This window comes from Podarcis erhardii (genome assembly GCF_964252035.2).
Source record: "Podarcis erhardii genome assembly, chromosome: 12".
Lineage (NCBI taxonomy): Eukaryota > Metazoa > Chordata > Lepidosauria > Squamata > Lacertidae > Podarcis > Podarcis erhardii.
This window is the reverse complement of record NC_138513.1, coordinates 39,022,071-39,035,034: the sequence shown is the minus strand read 5'-3', so window position 1 is coordinate 39,035,034 and position 12,964 is coordinate 39,022,071. Positions and strand designations below refer to the sequence as shown.

Sequence of the window (12,964 nt, the reverse complement as noted above, 5' to 3'; positions counted from 1 at the left end):
CTTTTAATTTCGTGGCTGCTGTCACCATCTGCAGTGATCATGGAGCCCAAGACCTCACCTGGAGTACTGTGTCCAGTTCTGGGCACCACAGTTCAAGAAGGACACTGACAAACTGGAACGTGTCCAGAGGAGGGCAACCAAAATGGTCAACGATGACTTATGAGGAACGGCTAAGGGAGCTGGGCATGTTTAGCCTGGAGAAGAGGAGGTTAAGGGGTGATATGATAGCCATGTTCAAATATATAAAAGGATGTCACATAGAGGAGGGAGAAAGGTTGTTTTCTGCTGCTCCAGAGAAGCAGACACGGAGCAATGGTTCCAAATTTCAAGAAAAAAGATTCCACCTAAATATTAGGAAGAACTTCCTGACAGTAAGAGCTGTTCGACAGTGGAATTTTCTGCCAAGGAGTGTGGTGGAGTCTCCTTCTTTGGAGGTCTTTAAGCAGAGGCTTGACAACCATATGTCAGGAGTGCTCTGATGGTGTTTCCTGCTTGGCAGGGGGTTGGACTCGATGGCCCTTGTGGTCTCTTCCAACTCTATGATTCTATGATCTTCCTTGAAACTTGACCCTTGAACTACTGATATTTGTTTGTTTGCATTTTTGATATTTCAGCAGCTTCTAATATCTGTTTTCTGCTTGGTTGCAACTTGCTGGCTTAGAAGCCAGCAGTCTTTATGATCTTTCTTGGTAGGGGATTTTTATGCCTATAAATAAGCAATAAACATGATTTATAATTGATGGCAGTTTCCAAAAGGTGACTAGTTAAGAGGCATGCATATTCAAAGGGCAGTTTAATGCCAGTAAAAATTGATTTCCTCTCAATTATATAATTGATGCCCTGCATTGCCTAATTTTTCATTACTGTCGAAGGCAATGATGAAGGCATTTAACTGCCAAATTGATCCATTTTACTATTCGTTTGTTTGACAGCTTGTGGCTGGGAGAACAAAAAAGCAGCATTTCTGTGTGATAAATATTTGCTGTGGCAAAATTACTCTTCGAGAACTGCACTCCTTTAAACGAGCAAGTGAGTGACAGAAGCATCAAAATAATTCCAACCACGCTATTTAAGAAAATGTACCTACTGCATGAGCAAAGATCTCAGTGTTTGACACTTCATTAGAAATCTCTCAGGGTTTCTTACTGGAAGGTTTGTAATGAATCCCATCTTGTACCTGTTTATGGACTGCATTCTATCTTGCTCCTTCCTCAAAGGAGCTCAGAGTGGTGAACATGGCCTCGACCAAATTTTGTCCTTACATCAATCCTGCAAAGTACCGTATTTTTCGCCCTATAGGACGCACTTTTTCCCCTCCAAAAATGAAGGGGAAATGTGTGTGCGTCCTATGGGGCGAATGCAGGCTTTTGCTGAAGCCTGGAGAGCGAGAGGCGTCGGTGCGCACCGACGTCTCTCGCTCTCCAGGCTCCAGGAAGCTATCCGCAAGCCTTACACGCCCGGGGGAGTTCCCCCAGGCGCACAAGGCTTGCGGGCAGCAGCCTGCAGCGCGGAGCACGGGGCGTCCTCCGGAGGATGCCCCGTGCTCCGCGCTGGTGTCGGCAAGCCTTGCGCACCCGGGGGATTTCCCCCCGCGTGCGCATGGCTTGCGGGCGGCAGCTGGCAGCGCGGAGCACGGGGTGCCCTTTGGAGGATGCCCCATGCTTCGCGCAGGTGCCCGCAAGCCTTGCGCACGGGGAGGCGCGTGGGGCGCCCTGAAACAGAGGGCTCCCCATGCTGCGGACAGTAGCCTGCCGCCCGACGCGCGGGGCGCCCTGAAGCAGAGCGCCCCTCGCGCCAGGCAGACATCGGCCAGCCCCACAAGCTCGGGGGACAGCGGGGAGGCGCAGCACCGCCATCCCACTGTTCCCCGACCTGGTTTTGGGGGGGAAATAAAGGGAAATTTTTTTTCCTTTATTTCCCCCCCAAAAAAAGTAGGTGCATCCTATGGGACGGAGCGTCCTATGGGACGAAAAATACGGTAAGTTAGGGCGAGTCACAATCTCTCAACCTACCATAAGTCCTAAAGTGAGCTTCACAAAGTGGGTGGGTTTTTGAACCTCTCTCTCTCCAGGGCAAGGGACGCGGGTGGCGCTGTGGGTTAAACCACAGAGCCTAGGACTTGCCGATCAGAATGTTGGCAGTTCGAATCCCCGCAACGGGGTGAGCTCCCGTTGCTCGGTCCCTGCTCCTGCCAACATAGCAGTCAAAGTCAAGTAGATAAATAGGTACCGCTCTGGCGGGAAGGTAAACGGCGTTTCCGTGCGCTGCTCTGGTTCGCCAGAAGCAGCTTAGTCATGCTGGCCACATGTACGCTATACGCCGGCTCCCTCGGCCAATAAAGCGGGATGAACGCCGCAACCCCAGAGTTGGTCATGACTGGACCTAATGGTCAGGGGTTCCTTTACCTTACTCTCCAGGGCAACACACTCTCTGCTATGAACAATGGCTCTCAATGAGAGGTGGGAGGTTATATGATGCTGTTCAGCAGAACATTGGTCATAGAGTTGGATAGTGAAATCACTGCTGACCCCCCCCCCCCATTAACCAAGAAGCTGAATGAGCCAGGGTTAATCTTCTACCCTCAGGCAGGAGATATAGAATTGTAACCAGTCGTACCAACCGGCTTTTTATGTATTGAAGTGCTACCCTGGCCACCAGGAGTATTATGTATATAGTTTTCACTCAGGTCCACATCAGTTAAATTAGGTGGGAAACCTTGGGTTGTTGTTGTAGTACAATGTTGACAGCCAGCTGCCTATAAAAGCAGGGCGGCTGAGCTGTTCAGTTCAGTTCAGTTCAGTTCCAGCTTACCGTATTTTTCGCCCCATAGGACGCACTTTTTCCCCTCCAAAAATGAAGGGGAAATGTGTATGCATCCTATGGGGCGAATGCAGGCTTTCGCTGAAGCCGGGAGAGCGAGAGGCATCGGTGCGCACCGACCCCTCTCGCTCTCCAGGCTTCAAGAAGCTATCCACAAGCCTTGCAAGCCCAGCGGGAGTTCCCGCAGGCTCACAAGGCTTGCTGGCAGCAGCCTGCAGCCCCAGCGAGTGTCCGCAAGCCTTGCGCGCCGGGCAGGAGCTGCCGCCGGGCGTGCGAGGCTTGGGGCGGCAGCCTGTTGCCCGAAGCACAGGGAGCCCTCCGGAGGGCTCCCCGTGCTTCAGGCGAGTGTCTGCAAGCCTTGCGCACCGGGCAGGAGCTCCCGCTGGGCGCGCGAGGCTTGGGGCGGCAGCCTGTTGCCCGAAGCACGCGGAGCCCTCTGGAGGGCGCCCCGTGCTTCGGGCGAGTGTCTGCAAGCCTCGCGCGCCCGGCAGGAGCTCCCGCCGGGCACGCGAGGCTTGGGGCGGCAGCCTGCAGCCCGAAGCACGCAGAGCCCTCCGGAGGGTGCCCCGTGCTTCGGGCAGGCGTGTGCAAGGCTTGGGGCGGCAGCCGCGGCTGGGGGGGGGGAAATAAATTTTTTTTTATTCATTCCCCACCCCAAAAAACGAGGTGCGTCCTATGGGCAGGTGCGCCCTATAGGACGAAAAATACGGTACTTATAAAGAACTACTTGGAGGAATCTCTGTGTCATCTGCTTTGTCAACCCACTACTTAATACTAGCAACAAAGGTGGGATAAAACAGTTTCTATCCGTGGGCTGTTAGGCTGCTGAACAGAAAATAATATAGTGCAGCTGACTTTCGGGGTTGGTGTGTTGTGCGACAAGCACACAGAGTGCAATGAGATTGAGTGTTTGTGTTGGAGGGAGGGAGGCTTGGTTAATTAAATTGTACACAGGTTGTACATTGACAATAAAGGTATTATTATTATTTTTATTATTATTCTCTCAGCACAATCCCCTCACAAAGTTGTTGTGAAGATATAAATGTGCTAGTCAAGCTGGAGGTGGGGAATCATTATCAGGGACAGAATTTTCTGAAAATGTCAATGTCAAGCCAATCCGCACAGTTCTTTTCTAATTCACGTCTTGTTCCTTGATTACAACAAGAAGCGGGTTGTGTTTTTTTACCACTTCAATTAACAATATAACCCATTCTCACATACTATATACACTGCTATGTGTATTATTGCTTGCATATATGCTCCGGGTTTTTGAAAGTATGCAGAAACATACAACAGAGCATATCACTGTATAAAAATACTTACACATTAAAATGATGCTGCAGAAACTTAGTTTCACATTGGGGCTTGACTCTTACATGCATTATGCACATAATATTTTTGCAAAACATTTTCCATACCATTTGTCTGTTTGTTGTTGGTTTTTTTTTTAAAAAAAGACACACAGCATGAAAATGTGGCTCAGACAAAAATGGATACTCAAATGCAAGAGACATAGCTCTTTTTTAAAGCAAGCCCAAACATTTTAGTTTGTCTTGCATTTGATATTTGTTTCTTATAAATAAAGCTTTGCTTTTCAGCCCTCCTTTTTCATAGTGTTCTTCCTTCCGCTATTGAAGCTGTGGCACATTTTGATTTATTGCACAGTTGCCAGAGAATAAAATAGGTGCCAATCATGTCCCCCCCCCCCACAGGAAGTTAAGTGAGCATATGACAGATAATTGTAACAGCTTGCAGACTGACAGGGTACCTCGATCTTCCAGCCATGCAGGCAGACACTGAATCCAAAAAGCAGCAATATCTGGTTTATTTGATGCTTCGGAGGCTGTGGCTTAAGGCAGGAGTAGCTGCAGGTAGATGCATGACCAAAATGTATTATCTCCCACTGATTGGTTTCCCAAACAAGAGGTGTTAGTGCCAGGTCATGTGTGTCAGCTGCAAGCCATTCTCCCTAGTTCCAGATCATAGAATCATAGGATCATAGAGTTGGAAGAGACCACAAGGGCCATCGAGTCCAACCCCCTGCCAAGCAGGAAACACCATCAGAGCACTCCTGACATATGGTTGTCAAGCCTCTGCTTAAAGACCTCCAAAGAAGGAGACTCCACCATTTGTGCTGTTCTGTTTGGGATGTTCTGAAGCATTGCCCTCGCTCTCATTTGGCTTCATGGTGATGCCATGAGTTGACAAATCAGAGTGAGGGCAATGCCCTGTGAGGGAAAAATGGCGACCACCAGGATGATTATCACTGGTGCTGCCCAGACTAAGAAACAGGTGGAGGTGATGACTGAAAAGGTGAGTAGGGAGCATCATCATCATTTTAATTGTATGCCGCCTTTCCACAGTTAAAACTCAAGGCGGCTTACAACATAACAAGATTTACATAATTACCAACATCACAAAAGTCATAAACAATAAATAAAGGTAAAGGGACCCCTGACCATTAGGTCCAGTCGTGACCGACTCTGGGGTTGCGACGCTCATCTCGTTTTATTGGCCGAGGGAGCCAGCGTACAGCTTCCAGGTCACGGAAACGCCGTTTACCTTCCCACCAGAGTGGTACCTATTTATCTACTTGCACTTTGCCGTGCTTTCGAACTGCTAGGTTGGCAGGAGCAGGGACCGAGCAACGGGAGCTCACCCCGTTGCAGGGATTTGAACTATGGACCTTCTGATCAGCAAGTCCTAGGCTCTGTGGTTTAATCCACAGTACCACCCACGTCCCTAAACAATAAATAAAACACATCAAAATGTACACAATCAAATGGAAAACAATTTCCACATAAATAATAAAATCTAAAACTAAGAATACAGCATTAATATCAATCACAATTTAAAATGACACAGATAACAAAGAAAAGCCATTTAGAACAAAAACCGGAGCAGTTTCAGAAAGTCTTTTGCTCTCTCACCATGAGCCCACACTCTCAGACAAAAAAAGTTCTGAGGTTGTAAATAAGTGGTTGCTCATCTTTTCTTCAGCTTCTAGAAATGACATCCATTTCACTTGAAAAGTTATTGTTTTTACAATCATGGTGATGATGATGATGATGATGATGATATCTATACCAATTCCCCCCCCCAACAGACACAAGTTAAGTACAGTGGTGCCTCGCAAGATGAAATTAATTCGTTCCGCGAGTCTCTTCGTCTTGCGGTTTTTTTGTCTTGCGAAGCACGGCTATTAGCGGATTAGCGGATTAGCGCTATTAGCGGCTTAGCGGCTATTAGCGGCTTAGCAGCTTGGGAAAAGGGGGGAAACTCGCAAGAACTTGCCCGACGTTTCGTCTTGCGAAGCAAGCCCATAGGGAAATTCGTCTTGCGAAGCACCTCAAAAGACGGAAAACTCTTTTGTCTAGCGAGTTTATCGTCTTGCGAGGCATTCGTCTTGCGGGGCACCACTGTATGTGCCCACCAAGGCACTGCAGGAACATGGGAAATGATGATGGTTTACCTCAGCTTGCCGCTTTGTTAAAAAAAACCTCAGAATGACTTACCAGGGAATGCAAACAAATAAAACCAAATTAAAAACAGCATGCATTATAAAATTCCCCAAATGCTCATCCAACCATACAGTAAAAATGGAATGTCCTACCCCACCCCACAAAAAAAAATGAGCAAAAGAGTAATGGCTAACTTCAGCACCCAAAGCCTGAGTTAATTCAAATGCTTTAGCCTGGCAACTAAAAAACTATCTATGAAGGAAGGTGCTAGTCATTGCTTCTCTGGTAAACACAGTCCACAAATGGGGCCACAACTGAAAAACCCATTTTTCACAGAGGTGGCAACAATCCTATATGCATGCTGGATTTTTTTGCCCAGAAGTAACTCCCACTGTATGAATTGAAGCTTCCTCCCTAACAATTGCAACCTTGATTCTAGGTTTCTTCTAAGTTTCTGTGCAAGAACTATTTTGAGATCATTCACTAATCCTTCATCTTTAAAACCAGATTGTGATCTCCTGCGCTTTGGAATTACTTTATCTCTGTTTTAGTGAATTATTTGGTGAGGCATGTGCATACATTTCTTAGATGAAAATTACATCACAAACCTAGATACATTTTCTAACACCCTCTCTTATCATTTCCTGCAGATTGTTTCACAGAGAAAACTCTCAAAATCTTTATTGAAACATGGCAACACGGCAGGAAAATCTTCCATAACGGTAGGTCCATCTGAATAAGCTTTTCTTTTGCCTCAGGATATTTTTTTATAAATAAAAAAGATACAATATTCCTCACATTGACTATAACCCAGATTGTTTAAAAATGTATTTAAATACAAATGCAAAAATTAAATACAGTTTTGTGGGTTGTTGTTTTTTTAAAAAAATCACAGAATGAAAACAGGGAAACAGGGGGGAAAAACAGACTAATGGATGAGCATTTTTTAATGTAATCTTCATATACCAGCTTGCAAAGGGTTAGCAGTTTTAGTGTGTTGCAACAGAAATTTAATTGCACTAAGTCTCAGTGAAATCAGTGGGACAGATCAATAAGAACTTAATCTGCACCAATTTCAATAGGAACAAAGTATAAACAACTTAGATTTCAATCCTAACGCTATTTGGGAGTAAGACCCTAGAATTCAATAGGACTTCTGTGTATACATAGGTAACGCTGCAACCCAAGTCCAAGGTATTTTCTTTAGTTTCCCATTACTTGAGGAATTATCTAACCAGCATTATAATATGGGCATGTGGCCACAAAATGCAATGTTAAAAACTCAGGACAATTTTAATGGGGTTTAAAATTGATATTGTCAGTATTTGTAACCTAGTTAAATGTATCTCATGGACCTGAAACCCATCATACAAATGAGATCAGCGTGAATCATCCGGTCAGTGAGCCTGGAAGAGTAATTTTGTCTAGATTATAAGGAGCAGTCAAATGTTCAGTGACTTGTCTAAAACAGATAAGTGAACAGAAACACTTGGGGATGTGGGAGAATCTCAGCAAATATGGAAATGGGAGTAGAAGTTGCCAGTGTTTGCTTACTCAGGCCGAAGGCCCATTTAGTCCAGCATCATGTTGTCGCAGCACCCAGCCAGATATTGATGGCAAAACAACAAGCAGAATATGTGTGCAGGAACACTCTCCCCCCAAAATTATTCAGATGTATGCTGCTTCTGGTGGTAGAGGCAGACCATAGCCATTGTGGTTAGTGATAGCTGACAGCCTTGCCCTCCAAGAATTTGTCTAATCCTTTTAAAAGCCATCCAAGTTGGTAGGTGTGGTGATCACACAGGGTCCCCGGACGTTTCACCAACTGTTGATCCCTGTGCCACCACTTTATTTCTCGCTGCCACCACCCAGGCCCTACCTGGTACAATACTGAGTCCAGTCAGGGTTAAATTGGAACAGAAACTTCTGTTTATTTATTGCAGTTTAACAAGCGTGTGGTTTTGTAAACGTTATTGGTCCATTACAATCATTGGCTGCCTTTCCAGACCTATAACTTCCACTACCTGCTCTCACTCACTAAACCACCTCTCAGATATTTGCTTGTCTTCCTATCTCCTAACTGTTCCTGACTCAACTTATTTCGCTACACTAACTCAACCTACCCACAGACTCTATCCCAGTTCACTCCCACTCCAGCCAACCACCCAACTCCCAACGAACTCCCCTCTTTGCCCCTCCCAGAGCTGGTTTTATAGTCCCTCTGACTCCACCCCCTTGGGTTCTGATTGGGTAAGTTGTTTAACTATTTCACCTCCAGCACTCTCATATGTTAACGTCACAGTAGGTACCACTCCTTCTTGTGGGAGCAGATACCATAGTTTACCTCTGCAGTGTGTGGAAAATTGACTCAGTTTGTCTACACTGAATCTTCCGTCGTATTATGAGAAAGGAAGAAAAACTTCTCCTGATCCCCTTTCTCCACACTAGGCCTGGGTGATGTATCAATACATCGCCCAGGACCGGTTTGAGGGCCAGAGTGCCATGGCAACTTCACTCAGCGGCATATCATGGGTGAAGGCCCCATCGTGCTCTGGCCCTCAAACCAAGGGGAAAATGAGGCGCCGGAGCCAGTGCAGCTCGTTTCTCCCTCAGCGTGCTGGGTGCTGTCAGTGGACAGACTCCAGCCACTGCCTGGCATGTGGAGGAACAAGCTCCATCAGCCCCGGTCCTGCAAGACATCAGGGTGAAATCACCATCGCTCCTGCCTAGGGAGCTGTGGTCGTTTTACCTCACTCCCTCGCGGGGCTGGGCCCAATGCAGCTTGTTTGTCCCTCTGCTTTTCAACATCGCGATGTATCACTGTATTGCGAAGTCTGGCTGGTGAGACATCACAGTGTTGAAAAACTGATTATTTCCCAGCCCTACAACGCAGCACATTTAATTTTATATGCAGCTATACGCAGGAGGGAGGGGGATCTGTGTCAATTTCACTGAAAAGTTTTTATTTTAAAAAAGTTTCAAGTTGTGTACATGAGTGTGAGAGAGAGTGGGGTCACGTTTTAACGTTGTCTCACTCTTGGGACAGTGCTTGTAATGATATTGCTTAGCTATGTGTAAGTCTGTATTCTCCACACCACGAAGCCCTTATTGCTAGGATAACAGATTTATTATTCAGCATGATTCTGTCAGAATGGACGAAATAGATTTCTGCCCCATCCTCTCAGCTCATTGTCTAGTGAGCAGTGGTGCCCTTGTTTGGTTGGCATCTGTCTGTCTTGAAAGACAGTGGAGTGTGTCCCCAAGGCTGAATTGTCATCAACCTTTATTACGGTCCAGAGACCCAACAAATCATTACAAAGCAATACACAATTCATACAGCCTACCTCCAGGTTAAACAAGCATTTTGTTCAGAATATAGGAATCATTGGTTCTTGCAACCACCGATAAAAACTTTGCCACTGCTAATGTTCTAGTGTTTGTCCGGTCTTCCAATAGGAACCTGACATAGTGAGCCTCTGATTTTCCCAGGAAAGGTACCAGCAAGGGTAATATCAGTTCAGCCCTGGCTTGCTCGTATTTTGCACAGTGCAACAAAATATGTTTTATTGAATTGATGTCTTGAGCACACGAGTGAAGTCTGTGCTGGTAGGGAACTCCTCTCAACCTGCCATCCAACACTGCAGAAGGAAAGATGTTTAGTCTGGCTTTGGTGAATTAACAGTGGTGCCCAAGAATCCAGAAATGGGATATCCTGGCTTTAAATTATATTGGCATTTGTGCCTCATTTCTGGCAATGGAGTTCTATTCATTCATTTTTAAAATTTCTGTACTGCCCCTCATCCGAGAATCACAGGGCAATATAAAAACACAAAAATGCATAGTAACAAAAAAAAGCAAAAAGCACCACTCGTCACACACAGCTTAAAAGGACATAGATGGCTTAATTAACCAAAGGCCTGGGAGAAGCTGGACGTTTTTTTTCCTGGCGCCTAAAGATATTTAACAAAGGCATCAGGTGAGCCTCCTTGTCACATTTGTCACATTTCTGCAGCCTCCCAGGGCTCACTACATAAGCAGCAACTTCATGAAGGCCCATTAGTAAATGGCACTGTTCCAGATTTAATTCCACCCCCCACCTCTCCTCCATTTAAACTTATCTATGACTTTTCACCTAGGTGATTGCTGAAGAATTATCTGGCAACGATGACTATGTTGAGCTTTCCTTCAGTGCACGGAAATTGGATGACAAGGTAAGCCAGCAGTTTGATGTTAACCTGACTGAAAGACATCATAAGAATGCAGACAAATGAGTTTTACTCAGACATCCCCTGCTGCAGCTATTTTTGGAATGCTGATGTTATTAAACATATCAGAGATTTCAAATCAGTGCTCATAATAAGGCTTTCTTCAAGTTGCATAGTAATTAGATTAAAAAAAGAGAATCCCAATGGAATGGAATTAACACCAAGACAATTCAATTATGCTGAGACCTCATGTATTTAAAATGCCGCCGATCACATCAGTTGGCTTTTTTTACAAGCCATCAAAGACATAACATTCCAGATTGATGCCTTAAAATATAAATTTAGGAACTCTGGGGAATAGTTTTGAGTCTGGGCTGTTGTTTTTGTTGTTTTTCTGGAAGATTTTCCTAGCTGCGCATGTCAGGCAACAGGGAATTTAATTCCCTTTGTGTGTGTTTGGCACAACTTTTTTGCTCATTTAACCAAACAGTCCTTATTCTATGGAAAAACTTTATTCTCCATTTCTCTGTACTGTAATGTCTGCACAGTGCTAGCAAAATTCTCATAGTTATGAGTGGTGGAGGCGTTGCGAAGATCGGTAGGGGGAGGCAGGAACACAATGCTCTTAACATGCGCGCGCACACAATAGTTTCCAATAAGTGTGGAGTGAGCCACCAAGGATCAGAGGGCGTGAAAGACAGCAATGTTTCCAGGTGCACATAGGAGTGGATTGTAGCCATTCATGTATGTGGGGAAAAGGCAAGGGGAGCCTTTGATGGCACCAGTGGTCTGGTAGTTGAACAATCCCAATGGCCACAACCTTTGAAAATAACCCTGCTTCTACCAACACCACCTTGGTTGTTCCTTGGTCATGCTTGCATGCAGCTAAGATTGTTGGCAGCTGGGTTTGACCTACACAGATCACTCCTTTTGATCCAGTCACGCTAATAGATCGTATAAGCACAATCACTGAGAATTCCTCATTTAACTTAATGGGAGGTATCTCCTCTATAATTAGGGGGTCTCAACTAGCAACTGGGGGGGGGCAGGGGCGGTAATGACCTGTGGCCCTCCAGATATTGTTAGACAACAAGGCCCATCAGTCTCAGGCACCATGGTCAGAAATGATGGGGGATCTAGTCCAGTTTCACCTGGAGAATAGCGGGTCCCCTCTTCCCATTTTGGATGAAGAGCAGCTGTCGGGGTGCCGGCTGCAGAGCATACTAGTGCTGATATTACCCCCACCCCCCATGCTGAGTGGTAGATTTGGGAACCACTTTTTAAAACAAATCCCATAATGCTGAGGAGTGATGCTGCATTGTGGATACTGAGACATTTAAACGTCTACCACTGCCGCCACTAGTGAGATATGGAGGGTGACTGCCATAGGACCCTCTCAATCCTGGTACCAGCCTGGGGGTCTGTGCATAGGATTGACTCCATTGCTGAGGCTCGTATCCTTCAACCTATGAACTGCTCCTGCCTCTGTGCACCTGCTTATTGTACTGAGACCATACATTTTAAGTCAGTGGAACTATATTGTCTTGAGGTTCAGGTGTAAATGCTTAAATACTTTGCCTTGCAGTCAAAGATTGTAGGCAATCAGGCAAGTAAAACCATGGGGGAGCGGTGGAAGAAGGTCTGTTCACCTGGGGGCGATTATGACTATGAGCAGCATTAGCCTGCAAAGGCTGCATATGATTAGTAGTAGCAAATCTAATTAAAATTGCCAGAAATATTTAGGTGGGCAGAGTGTAATGATTTTGTAATTTGACTAAAGTGCAAAGGTTAATAGCATCCTTAAGTTAGGGATCTTTAATCATTCTAACCATCCTGGACCTCTGGTTTTGCCTCTCCTCTGAAAGGTGAATCGTGCTTCATTGGGGAGAGAACAACTAGTTCTCAATCTCCTTTGAAAACCTGCCTATTATATTTAACTCCTTGGCAGGGAGTTTGAGAGGCTAAATTTAAGCGTTTTCACACACACACGCATGTGAAGCCACACAGCACAAAATTATAGCAGGCTTGTTAGCTGTAGTTTGTGTTCTGGTGGTCATGCCAAAAATATATATTTTTTGAAAAGCACCCCCAAATTACAAAAGAGCAGGTGCACCCTTAGCTGATTTTCCTTTGTTTCCAAAAATGTACTCTATAATCTGGCGAAAACAATGCCCTTGCAGGCAGAGTTAACATTATAGCTCTTAAGGTCATTCAGAAGATTTGATCCCAAGTATGTATGAGGAGCAGAGAGACAGGAGTTCCACAGCCTTACAAGGAACATCAAAACAGAGGAGAATATGCACCAGTGGTGTTGTTTTTTTAGAAGACTGTGCTAATGTGTTTGGCAGATGAGCTCTCTCCATCAGTTGAATAAAAGCCAATCCACCCATTCTGTATAATCATGCGGTACAGCTCTCTCAAGATTGTATCACTGGAGAATGTTTGTGAATGCTTACCTGCTTACCACCCTGGAGAAGA

General features: G+C 45.4%; 1 protein-coding gene across 6 annotated transcripts in view; it reads left to right on the top strand.

Annotated features, from left to right (window-relative positions):
• The window catches only part of CPNE4 (copine 4), a 278,514-nt gene that overhangs the window by 192,853 nt on the left and 72,697 nt on the right, over positions 1-12,964 (top strand). For all 6 annotated transcript variants that reach the window (XM_081882139.1, XM_081882138.1, XM_081882135.1 and 3 more), the window contains 2 exons: positions 6,932-7,003; positions 10,418-10,492. In XM_081882139.1, the coding sequence (XP_081738265.1) occupies positions 6,932-7,003; positions 10,418-10,492 (147 nt within the window). The remainder of the gene's footprint in view (positions 1-6,931; positions 7,004-10,417; positions 10,493-12,964) is intronic.